Source organism: Peromyscus maniculatus, chromosome 2 (assembly GCF_049852395.1).
Source record: "Peromyscus maniculatus bairdii isolate BWxNUB_F1_BW_parent chromosome 2, HU_Pman_BW_mat_3.1, whole genome shotgun sequence".
Lineage (NCBI taxonomy): Eukaryota > Metazoa > Chordata > Mammalia > Rodentia > Cricetidae > Peromyscus > Peromyscus maniculatus.
In genome coordinates this window covers 26449474-26462788 of record NC_134853.1, presented here as the reverse complement: position 1 = coordinate 26462788, position 13315 = coordinate 26449474, and the positions used below count along the sequence as shown (strand labels likewise).

At 44.8% G+C, this 13315-nt stretch overlaps 1 protein-coding gene across 5 annotated transcripts in view; it reads left to right on the top strand.

Moving 5' to 3' along the window:
* Positions 1-1584: 1584 nt before the first annotated feature.
* Tmem64 (transmembrane protein 64) overlaps positions 1585-13315 on the top strand; it is a 47019-nt gene continuing 35288 nt past the window's right edge. For 4 of the 5 annotated variants that reach the window (XM_076563866.1, XM_076563865.1, XM_076563868.1 and 1 more), the window contains exon 1: positions 2270-3208. In XM_076563866.1, coding sequence (XP_076419981.1) covers positions 2417-3208 — 792 coding nt within the window. In that variant the 5' untranslated portion in view covers positions 2270-2416. Of the gene's footprint in view, positions 3209-13315 lie in introns of all 5 variants that reach the window. The other variant, XM_076563864.1, reaches the window with a different exon arrangement.

The window sequence follows — 13315 nt, the reverse complement described above, 5'->3', positions numbered from 1 at the left end:
CGGTGTCTTCACTTTGGAGGGACAGACAGTGAATTAAACACACAAGGCAATGCCGGGTGGGGATTGTGCTAGGAGGAAAGTGGGGAGCACCCAACTCTTTGTTGGCAGGCTTGTCCTTCAGATAAAAGTCATCAGGGATGCCATCTCTGGGGAGAGGTCAGCAGAGCTTAAAGTGAGTCAAAAAAATAATAAATAAAACCAAACACGGAAACCGGGCTTTCTAAGAGACAAGGGAAGATTGTTGACCCAAGAGAGATCAGCAGGGACAGAAGGGGATCAGTGTGAAGTGGGAAACTTGCCCATGTGAGAGAGTGAGAGAGGAGGCCAGCTTGCTGGTGCGCGAAAGGGCAAGGGGTGATGAGGTAGGGGTGGCAGCAGGCAGTGATGTCATAAACACCTTTGTAGGCCAGGTAAAGGTTTAATATGTTCCCAGAAGGGGTTTAGGTTGACCATGATGGGCTGCTGCATGTAGACCAAGGCATGCCTCATTTCCAGTTGTAAAATACACTTTTCACAATTCTATGACAAATAAATTACAGTGGGACAAGAGTGGAAACATTCCATTGCAGTTTACACTGCGGTGGCCAAAGCCCTGTGCTCCGGGGAGACAGTTAATCTCTCGGATAGGCAGGGCACTGTGTAGATAGAGAAGGACTCAGGATCCAGGATTGGCCCATCCAGGCTGGCTGGCAGCCCATGAGCTGGTTCAGAACTAAGGGCTCTGCATCTGGATTATAGTCTTCTGCAATGTGACCTGGAGAATAACACAAGGCTTATTTATGGAGTTGGTAGTGTGGGAGTAAACCAGGGATAGAGACAGAAACACAGTGGGAAGTAGGGGTTCCTAATAATAATAATAATAATAATAATAATAATAATAATAATAATAATAATAGAAGAAGAATATTGAGGCAGTCTTCCAGATTCTCCTTACACGACTCTAAGAAGCATAATGAAATGAAACGGTCTCAAGGCTTCATTTCTTAGAACTGTTCTCAGTCACACCAGTCAGAAGTGAAAAACACCTGTCTTGGTAACAACACTCTCACGTCAGTGCTTTTTCTTCTCACTCATTAAGTGATTGAGATTCGATTCTGCGCTATCTTCCTTCCCAAGATGAAGCATCACAGAGCTCAGTCTCCGGGACTTTGATAGCTGACATGGCACATAGTGAAAGGATCTAGAAACTAGCCACAATTCCCTGGCAAAAATCATGAAGATTGACCCAAACATAAGGCCTGGACAGACAAGCCAGCCTACCATGTACTGAGAAGAAAACGGAATATTTGGTACATCCACCACCATTCACTCATCCCTAACTATGGTTTTAACTGCTGCCTGTATAGCAATGTCGACACTCCTAAGAGTGATAACCCATGTCAATGCCAAATTCGCATTTTCAACCATCTACTGAAATGCCACATTTGGGCAGTACTTTGGGTATCTCAACTCTCATGTATCAACCTCATGTTTGTTTTTTTTTCTTGCATAATATTTTCCTTTGGTCAATGGCTCCCTATCTACTGCCTCCACTAAGAACTCTAGGTAGTATCCTTGACTCCTTACCTTGTTCTAGCATTGCGTCAGCCATCAGTCTATAGCCAGAGAAAAGGGGCCGCCTGGCAATAGGAGCCCTTAACAAAGGTCCTCCGAGGGTCTTCTCCACTATCCCCAGCACGGTGCTTGGCACTCAGTAAAGAACTAGGGACCGAGAAGCGCATCCTCTGAAGAGTGGCACTTCACAACCCGTTCCCTGGGCTCCTAAACGGCCAAGTTGCCTAGGACACATGGGGAGACCTTGCTCCCTGGGAAGGCATGTCTATCTACCCTCGGGACAGAACAGGAACTCCTGCCCTAAAGTCCCCACAGCCTTGCACGTCAGCGACGGCGCTGTGGGGCTCGCAGAAGTCACTTTGGAAACCGCTAGGGAAGCAATCGGCTAGCGTGCCAGCGGCCGCGGCCAAGGGACTCGGACACGCAGGCACGCGCGCGCCCGTGGGCGCGGGGAACGCGCAGCCCGGGGCCCCCCTTCCGCTTCCCGTGGCCTCCCTCCGGCTCACGTCGGCCCCGGCAGCGGCGGCCTCCGTTGCCCCGGAGACCTGGATACCGCGCCCCTCAACGCGGCCCAGGCAGGGCGTCACGGAGGCGTGGCCGACCGGCCGGCTATGGCTCCGCCCCCCTGCGCGCGCCCCGCCCCTCGGGCCCAAGGGGGCTGGCTCAGCGGGCGCGGGGTCCGGCCAGACGCGACAGACTCCCGGTGGGACCGCTGCGCGACGGCCGCTCGCCGCCGTTCCCCGGCCGTCCCGTCCCCGCCAGCGGACGCAGGGAGCTGAGGCCCGGCGTGCGGGGTGCCATGGAAGGCCGCAGGCAGGCGGAGGCGGCGGGAGCGGAGACACTGACCGGCTGAGGCCGAGGCATGTGGAGTCCCGGCGGGAGCCTGCTCCACACCCTGCCCCGGGCCTTGCAGCACGCCGGTCGGCTGGGCGGCGCGGAGCAGCCCGGCCGCTGGGCACCGGAGCGGACGGTGGGCGGGGACTGCCCCGAGGACCGCCTTCCCCGCGGGGGCGGGGCCGGCGCGGCTGCAGCGGCGGCGGCGGCCTCCGGCGCCCTGCTCGGCGCCTATCTGGAGCGCCACGGTCCGCCCGCGGCCTCGGACTTGCCGGCGCCTGCCGGGGCGTTGGCGGGCGGCCCCGGGAGCGGCGGCGGCGTGGTGGTCGGGGTGGCCGAGGTGAGAAACTGGCGGTGCTGCTGCCTCGGCAGCACCTGTTGGTGCCGGAGCCTCGTGCTGGTGTGCGTGCTGGCCGCCCTGTGCTTCGCTTCCCTGGCCCTGGTCCGCCGCTACCTGCAGCATCTCCTGCTCTGGGTGGAGAGCCTCGACTCGCTGCTCGGTGTCCTGCTCTTCGTCGTGGGCTTCATCGTGGTCTCCTTCCCCTGCGGCTGGGGCTACATCGTGCTCAACGTGGCGGCCGGCTACCTGTACGGCTTCGTGCTAGGCATGGGGCTCATGGTGGTGGGCGTCCTCATCGGCACCTTCATCGCTCATGTGGTTTGCAAGCGGCTGCTCACCGCCTGGGTGGCCGCCAGGATCCAGAGCAGCGACAAGCTGAGCGCCGTTATCCGCGTCGTGGAGGGAGGAAGCGGCCTGAAGGTGGTGGCCCTGGCCCGGCTGACTCCCATACCTTTTGGGCTTCAGAATGCAGTGTTTTCGGTAAGTGGGGTCCCGCTGGCCCGGCTCTCTCCCCAAGTCTGTCTTTTAGCGGCCTTCTCACCACCCTGGGAGGCGTTCCATCAGATAGATAGATACCTAGCAGAGGAGTCATTGACGTTTTCATGATACCCTGAGAAATTTATCTTACAAATGCATAGAACACGGCCCCTCGGAAGACTCGATAAAGAACTACTTTTCTGGATGCATGTGCTTGTTTTTGAGTTTGATTAAAAAAAAAAATGTATCCTTTTCACTTGGGCCGTGGGAGATGGGCAAAGGTAAGTGTGCCGTTGTGCGTCTAAAGCAGTTTTGGCAGCTCTTGGGCAATAAGGCTTTATCACTTGACCTCCCTAGTTTACTGTGCCCTGTTATCCAGGTTTTGATTCAAGTATCTGGTTACATGGGGCTGAGGGCCGCTTTTATTTTAACAGTGGAGGAGGCAGCAGTAGACTCCAGTTCTTGGAGTTTCCTAGGTTTGTAATGAATTTCTTAAAGGTAGTTTGCTGTAATACTGTGTAAAAGCTAAGAATCCTGCTTGTCTTTCTTTAGAATTCTAATTTGAAGTCATTCAGGTGATTAAGCAGAATTAACATCCACTTTTCTTACACCGTCTAAAGACTCTTCCTTCCCTGCCCTTGTATTCGTATTTTCTGCCTATTCTGTAGGTTTCTGTAGCTAGCGTGCACCTGGTTTAAGGTACAAACTCTGCTGGTGAGGTAGTGCCCACTTTATGGGAAACTGTATGGCTTTAGAAAGTACTATTAAACCTATCTGACTTTGTTTTGTTTTAAGATACTGTGTAACTCTAGCCCAGGCTGTCCTAGAACTCACTGAGTAGCTCAGGCTGGCCTCAGACTGGCAATGATTCTCCTGCCTCAACCTCTTTAGTTGAGGAGTGCTGGGTTAGAAGCCTGAATCCCGAGTCCAGCTTTGACTTCACTTCTACAGTAAAGGGACTACATAGATGCCTGAGTTTCCTGTGTATTCTAAGCCAGCGTTTACACCTGAGATCCCCAGGTATTCAGCCCTTCAGCTATAAGGCAACTGCCTGAAGTATTGAGATCCAGCAGTAATTTGGCCTCCGCCTTTCCACTTTTACTGTTTCACATTGTGAAATATGAACATAAATTTTCTTCAATTTATAATCGATCCGGTACAGGTGCTGCTGTACCAAGACTTTGAGAAAAGTGACAGGGGCCCAGGAATGTGCATGGTTTCACTCTGGTAGTGTGCTCTGTCTCCAGCACAGCCTGCATCTTTCTTATCCATACACAATGTGCTAACTGCTCTTCTAGACTTTCCAGGTGTCTGCCTTTCTTCCGCTGGTAGAAGTGACTGCACACATCTAATTGCTGTTGCCTACAACAGCTGAGAACACTGGGCTCATGCTCTGCAGTCCCGCTGTCTTAAGTGTGTGCTGGCCTTGGCTGAATTGTCTGTTCTTTCTGCACCTCCATTTCTGTTTGTAAATGAGGAACGTACTGGACCGTGTTGGATAGGCTACTGGGATTATTACATAAGGTAAATATAAGCAACCCAGTCGGGATTGCAAGCACAAGTTGGATTTTGTCTGTCCACTGTTTGCTCTCTCTGCTGTTACTGTCCACAGTAACAGGACGTGGAAGTGAGTGGTCGAGTCAGACTTTGAACTGTCACCTAGATAGAGCCTCAACCTATGGCCCTCTCTGTTTCTTCATGGACTCTTTAGTCCCTAATCACGTCGTGTATACTGAGGAAGATATTTATTGATGTACAGTGTTACTTTTTCCTGTCCTAATGTCTCTTACATATTAAACTTATAAGAAGTACTTTACTATTGGAAACAGTTTAAGATCACTCAGTATGTAGTTTTGGCATTACTGGATCAGGAGAAAAAGAAGACAACAGATTTCTACTGAAGAGGGCATTGTTACCATTTTAGAAAGGAAGAAACGAAGCCTCCCTTCTGGACCGTGTAGAGTCAGCTGCCAGAGGTGGAGCTTCAGTTTAAACATGCAGTCAGCTGTTGTGTGTGCTGCTGTACAGTTCAAACACAGACAAGCAGGATGGGTCAGGAAGCCACTGGACAAGGTCTGTTAATTCATCCTCCGAGCTGGTTGCTAGCAGGAGAGGCCTTCTGTTGTGTTTACTCAGGAAGACAAAGGGTAGGGTGATGTTGGCTTTAACCTGATTTTTCCTTTTGCCTTCTAGACCTTCATTCTGCCTCCACCCTCTGGCCTCATACCCATCACATTTACCCCGGCACACTTCTTTGGTTTCTACTTTACTCCTTATTGAACCCTGGAACACACTCCCCCCCCCAACTTGAAGCTATTTTCTCATTTACTCAATGACCATGAATACAATATTTAGCTCAAAGAGGAAGTTAGGTGTAAAGGTCGTGCAAAGCACAGGTTTTGAAATAGTCTTCGCTTGGTTCCTGCTGAGTGAACTCCATGCTTCCTCATTTGTAACATATTATAGAGTCATGAGTGTCTATTAAGCTAGTGCTTCGAAGGTATTATTTTACCTGGCCCATACAATTGCTGGTGGTCAAGGTAGTTTTATTTTAGAGGCAGAAGCCAGTCGTAAAAGTTGAGTATATAGAAGACGAAAAGGGGTTCCCTTTGCTTCTAGTTATTAACCCTGATTCTTTAATTCTCCTCATGTGCTAGAAAGAAATTAGCAAGCTGATACACAACATTTGAAATTCTCAAAAGAGAAAACAGCACTTTATAGTATTGATGCTTAAGCTATAAGAAATACAATTCTTCAAGTCTGTATTTACATTTTTTTTTCTCCCATTATTTCTTCTCAGAAACAGGTGAAGTGTCTCCCTCCTCACAACATCTTGGTGAAATCTTGTATCTGCAGGTCTTGCTGCACATTGTAGTGAAGCTCTGAACTTACAGTTTGTGTGTTGCTAAGTACGATTCCTGACTAGACACACATCTGAGATGACTACACCTTTCTTACCAGATTGTTCATGGTAGGCTAAATTAGACTGCATTGACAATCTCCATTTCTCAGTAGGCTAAAAGCAAAGGTTTGCTTATTCTGCTTTATACAGGCGTAGATTGAACTCCACTTTGAGGAGGGACCCACAGCTTTACATTGTTTTGTCTCTGGGATTTGGTCTGGCAGAGCCATTGCCTTGTACTTGGTTACCGTGACTATGGAACTGCATTTTGTACTTTACATGTCCTTGGAGTGGATCTTACTTTTCCCTAGCCTGAACAAGTTACATGGTCATGGACAGGAGCAAGTTACCTGTTGGATTGTGTGAGTCCCCATACCCAGCTTTGACTTCACTTTTAAAGGGACTGACTGAATGGCTGAGTTTCCCACGTTTGATGATTCTAAACTGGAGTTCACACTGAGATTCCCAGGTACTCAGCCCTTCAACTTTTCAGTGTGAACTATGAACATAAATTTTGGCCAACTTTATGATAGTTGTGCCAGGACTTTGAAAAATGACTAGGTCCAAATATAAGTTCCATTGCCTTGGGCATGGTTGCCGAGAATAGTGAATTAATTCTGGACTCTGGACATTCAAGTGTCCTTTGTAGTGGATCTCGTTTTCCTGGTGTGGTCATAGCTAACCTTACAGGAGTAGTGGATGTGTGGCAGGAGAGAGGATTGGCGTGCCTAGTTACGTCTTGAGGCCCCTGGTACATAGCACACCTTCTATACCTTAGGCATTATTGTCTGAGTCCTGGGGGTTTTGCCTCCTGACACTTCGGTCCAACCTACTGCCTCTGCTCTGATTAAGGAACCTCTACCTCATACCAGGTATCCCTGCTTCCGGCTTCCGGCTCCCGTCCTCCTATCTTTATCCAAAAATAACTGCAATACAAATGTGATCTGGTTATTACCATCTGTGAGTTCTTCAGTAAGTGTTCTTTTCCCCCGAGGATGAATTGCATCTACCCTTGGACTGGTTCCTCTCTTTACCATCTAGAGTTAGTTAGTTGCTGTGCCCCTTTTGATGTCGTCATTTATTTAATCCTCAGCACCCGTGGAAGCAGACAGGATGTAAATTTAGCAAATGAAATCCTGCCTCTACTAGAAACTTCAGGTTTCACTTTTCTCAGTTTCCAGTGAAAAGGAACTCAGATCAGTAAAGAGAGACTGTTGATAATAGGTGTAGGAGACAAAATTCTTAAAGAGTAAAATCTAGAAGAAATGCTTTGAGAAATTCATTGTGACTGTCTTACCCTGCACTTAATAAACATTGAACTGTCCTCATAATATCCACTATGTGAGATCTCCTTGGAGACATGCATTTTAAAGTTATTTCCAGTAAAATGGTGTTCTTGATCCCAAAAGACCCCATGATTGTGGATTGTATGGGTAATGAAATCCATAATTGTATTTTCAAACCAAGTGGGTCCGATGTAAAGCCATGCCACAGGAGTTCCTAAAAGTCTTTTCTACTGTAGTCAGAGAAAAAAATACAAAGTCAAAAACTCCTGTAGATTCCTTCCCTCAAACAAATGTACCTGGGAAGTTTATTTTCATTAACCTTAAATACTTGAAACATATTCATTAACCTTAAATATTAAAAGAAACAAACTCTAGTGTACAAGATGTCTTACTCACATGCTGGGTGCCCCTCCCACATACAGAGCCGATTTACGTATATGATATCCCTTAGTTTTCCATCACAGCAGTTGTCTGAGACGTTGATCGTAAGAGGCAGTGTTTTAAAGGGCAGATGTCACAATCTTAAACCAGAGTTGGCTCTGACATTTAGTTAGTCATCCTGAGGAAGTTATAGTTACTCCTTTGAGACATGCTTTGTGTTGTAAGTCATGTTTAATAATATCTACTACAAAGCTATGATATGTTACAGTTTGCTCATCATTTACTATTTCTTTCTGTTGTCTACATCCTCAGAATTACTCTTTATTCTTTGGGGGCCTGCCACCCAGCTCCCAAATAGTCACAGGGAGTCTTATTCTTTCTTAAGAATGCCTAGTCTTAGCTTGGCTTATTTCTAGTCAACTTGTCTTAACTTAAATTATCCCATCTACCTTTTGCCTCTGGCTTTTACTTTTCTCTATTTTTTTTTTTTTTTTTTTTTTTTTTTTTTGGTTTTTCGAGACAGGGTTTCTCTGTGTAGCTTTGCGCCTTTCCTGGAGCTCACTTGGTAGCCCAGGCTGGCCTCGAACTCACAGAGATCCGCCTGGCTCTGCCTCCCGAGTGCTGGGATTAAAGGCGTGCGCCACCACCGCCCGGCCTACTTTTCTCTATTTTTGTCTATCTTTTATTTCCTTCTTATTCCCTGTGTGGCTATGTGGCTGGTCCCCGGCATCCTCCTCTCCTTCTCCTTTTCTCGCTCCTCCCTCTTCTCTTTTCTCCTTCTATTTATTCCCTCTGCCTGGCAGCTCTGCCTATCCCTATCTTGCCTACCTTTTGGCTGTTCTGCTCTTTATTAGACCAATCCAGTGTTTCAGACAGGCGAAGTAACACAGCTTCACAGAGTTAAACAAATGCAACATAAAGGAATGCAACACATGTTTGTATCATTAAACAAGTGTTTCACAGCATAAACAAATATAACACATCCTTAACTAATATCCCACAACAACGGAGCTTATTTTTAAATGTTTACCAATATCTCTGTTGTCTTTAGGAAAGACCGGGCACCGTTCTCTGGTGTACACATTACTTATTTCATATTCACATTGATCGTCATCATCGTCTTAGAATTGAGACCTTTGAAGCACAGAGTGGTAAAGCACCTTGCCCTTCGCTAGTGCCTGTTTCAGTTTTGGTGCAAGGAAAACTGACTTTCTCAGAGGTCTGCTGTCCTATGAAGCCTGTCCATCAAGCATCTTGGACCTCCTGCCTGGCAGATGTTGTACAGGGCTTTGCAGCAGTGAGTCAGCTGTCAGACCAAGGGCCAGCAAACTATACCACAGTGTGTGTGGTACATAGTATTTCATGCACATGAACATTCTGTGAAACTCAGATTCGTGCATCTGTGCATCATACATGTGTTCTTTTTAGTCTTCTTTCTTTTCTTTTTTTTTTCTTTTTGAGAAAAGAGAGCAAAGTTCAATTGTTGAGATAGACCCTATGCCTGCACAGCCTAAAATATTTATTACTTCACACTTCACGGAAAGAGTTTAGCCATTGCTGCTTTATATTTAGTGCAACAAAATACCCACTAAGCCTTAGTTACTGATGTTGCAGTTGGAAAAAGGCCTTTGAGTTTTCAAATATATCTCATCTTTTCAAGACAAAACAATTTAAGCAGAGATGGTATGTATTGTGTGTAAAGTGAAACAAAATAAAAATAAGTAAATGTAAAAGTACAAAGCATTAGTACTATGTCTAATGTGGAATACCTTCAAGAATTGTACACTGCTCAGCTTTTCATTACTGTTTGTGTGGACTCTTAGAAGGTTGGAAGCAGCCAAGAAGGACTTTACTTGTTTATTTATTCTGAGTGAAAGACCAGGGAGCCTGTACTGACCAGAATACCGACAGCCAAAGATGTCATTATAACTTAAAGCAGACAGAACTACCCTTGAATACATTTCCCTAGAATTTGACTTATCAATAAGAGTTTCTTTTAGTAATTTTATTCACAGTTGAACTTTCATTTATTACAACTAATTTATTAAAAATGTTTGGCAAGTCCATCTAAAGCCATAAATGTGATAACACCATAGCCTGGGGACTCTGGGGACTTGTTCTGTGCTGGCTACTGTGTGTTCACGATGAAGTCATTGATGAACCTGGCATCCAGTTGTCTTTTTGTAATTGGTCAAGAGTAGGCAAGGTCTCAGAGTCTGCTTTTTTAAAAGCAGGGACTTAACAGTACCATTTTTATTCTTCTAAAGAATTTTAGTGAGAGCATGTTTTATAAAAACTGTCTTTATTTCCTTAAATTCTTGTTCTGTTCTATGAATACAGTTATAGATGGGAATCAAAACAATAGATTATGATACTTATCCTGAGATGATGTATCAAATCATCATTTGTTTTTCTATGAAAATATACTGATTTGTTGCACATGGAATGCAGAACAGAAATAGGGGAGCTAGTCCACTTTGGGGGAGTTGGTATCAACTCCGAAGGGCTGGATAGGGTGAGCAAATTGACACATAGATAGTATCTTAGCCCACATCCTCAGACCTTCCTGTTTCCCTGAAGACAGCTGGCTGTTCATGCTTTCGTTGAAGCTCTCTTCTCCTTTGATGCTCTGCAGTTACCTAATCTGCTTCTCTGATGTCTCTGTCATATGTTGGCTTAAGTTTCACACATCTTTATCTGTAGCTCAGCAGTGTGTGGAGTGTCTTAATAACTCTTCCCGGACTAAAGATGAAAAATCAAAGTAAAGAGGTCTGAAAGCTATTTTTACGTGGTTTTCTCTCTCTCACACTTTACAAAGTGTATTTGTTAAAAGAACTTAAAAAGTACAAGTCAAGAAAACAGTGCTTAACAGTTTTTTGTGCTTACTTTTCTTCACTTTGTAGTTATTAATCGATGTTTTTCTAACACGCGTTAATGTTATAAATGATTTTTGTGACCTTCTTATGCTCAGTGTACAGCCACATGACTTTTAATGACCACACAGCAATACTTGTCTCTAATTAAATTCCAGTTTAGCGCTAGACCTTATGTACTAAACGTGTTCGACCAATTTTTGTTGAATGAATAGGATAAGTAAACCTATAATTCATCAAACCATATTAAGAATTTTCAACATGTATTCTAGAGGTTATAATTATTAGTATTTGGGGGGTGTATGCCGGAAAAGCACGCACTATATCCAGAAGTACATGAAAAGAAGAAACTATAGTCCCTTTAGTTTCCTTTGTCTTTGTAGAGATTCGTGATTTTCCTCTGTCCTGTTGAATATATTGTACTTATAATTTATGTGAAACATTAGTAGTTACTGACAGTGAACAACACTGCAGATGCACAGACCATGAAGTGCACCTCACGCATGAAGGTGTAACTTGTCCAAGCCAATGTTGGACTTACAGAGTTAGGGGTAAAATGTGAGGTCTTTGAACACGTTGCCTTTATGATCTTCAGTAATTCTATGTCAAGTTATTCTATGTAAAATGATCAAGTTTTGGTGTTTTGAAGTAGAGTTTGTAAAACCCTATGTGAGAATGGTAAACTTAAAAATGAGCTTATTTCTGGAGCAGAATTCCCCAGGAATTGTATTTTACACCCCGCCTGAGAAGAACTCGGGTTCCCAGTGCTCTCCAGGTGAGTCACAGGAACTCTGGAGATGAGAGTATGTATCGTCAGTGTGAACAAACGGCACTGGCTGCTTTTAAAGATGTCCTGGTTCCCAGTGCCCACACTGGGCAGTGTGCAGCTGCCTGAGACTCCAGTTTAAACCTGATACCCTTTCCTGACCCTTTCAGGCACCTGTATACTTAAACTTCACACACATATACTCAGGCACTCATGCACACACATACATGTAAAATAAAAACAAATATTTTACGGTATGTATTATTTACATACAATATGCTTATACATATGTGTCTATCAGGTGGCACTCATAATCTCTGAAAATGTCACTATATAGGTTGTATACCATAGCAACTGTCCAGCTAACGCTTATGTATAGATTGACATTTCCATAGGCTCTTTGGATTTGGAGGAAAACTCTACAACCAGGGTAATCCAGGAGGCCATCTCAGTGGCATTGCCCTTGGTGGATTTTTATCTTTGAAAGTGGACAGAATTTAAAATTCTGTGGGCCAAGACTGTGGGAGAGGAAGTTGGGGAGATCTCTGTAGGAAGTTGTATTTGTCAAAGACTGAATCGAAATGCAGGATCTGGGCTTGTCGGAAATGCTACATTAAAATAAGTTGGATTCTTATCTTCTGTAATGTTATTAATAGCTTGGGAACTGATTTATTATGTTCCCTCTAGCAGAGCTGTTGAGAGTGATTATCTGAAGTTTGCCTTTTGCTTCTCATAGACAACTATAGATACAATACATGGAAGTGGTGGCACTTTTTCCCCACGATGAGGTTTCATCCTGAACATTTTGATGAACTTTGACTTAATATTGAGCAGTAATCAGGTTAAAGATTTGAGTGTCCAAGTCTGTTCAGGTTTCTGAAATCTGTTTCCATTCTCACTTGAATATTTTTGATGCCCTTTGAATATCACTTATGGATTCTGCTAAGAGACATTCCATTACATTTAAGACTGTGGACTGAAGGTTTATATTAGAACATTTTTGGAATGTAACATCAGTATTTTTAAGATTTATCTTATAAATTATGTGTATGTGTATCTGCGCGCGCGCGCGCACACGTGCATGTGCACACTGGTATTTACACATAAGTGCAGGTACCTGTGGAGGACCAGAGAGGGCTTTGGATTCCTGAGCTGCCCAGTGTGGGTGATGGAAACCAAACTTGGGTCCTCTGCAAGAGCAATACATACTCTAGACCACTGAACTGTCTCTCCACCCCGCCCCCCAATTTTCATTTTTATATATGTGTATGTGGGTGTGTCTGTATGCTAAGTATATATGTGGGTGCTCATGCCCAGAAACTGGAGTTACTGGAGTTACAGGCTTTTGGGAACCAAACTTGGGTCCCCTGGAAGAGCAGCAAACACTCTTAACTGCTGACTTCCTCTCCAGCCTCCTCAATATTTATTTTAAATATAATTTTGATAAATTTCATGTAAAGCATCACACAGGATTTTTTCACTCATTTTGCCATGTTTTTTCATTGTATGCATTTAACACATGTATTCTAAAGAAGTACCCTCTTCTGTGAATAAACTCCCTGGTTCTTTTCAAGCCTGCTAACAGGTTTGATCTTAGTATCTTTGGTGTTCAAGATTCCCTCTCCTGAGTCTGAATCAATCCAGAATGTACTGGCAAGTTCCTTAGTGTGTCTGTACTTCCCCTCCCACAGTATCTGTATGTGCTTCTCCCAGAACACCTGTCTTCCTTAGGGTACCCATTTTGCCTGCTAAACCCACGCTTAGATTTTTGTGTCCATCCTCACTGCCTCCTTTTCTACAAAGTTGCCCCTCGGCCTAGACTCCCAAAGCTGATTTTGATTCCTCTCTACTCTTCAGTGTTCTGCACTTCGTCATTCTCAAGACTCATTTTCTGTGTCTGAG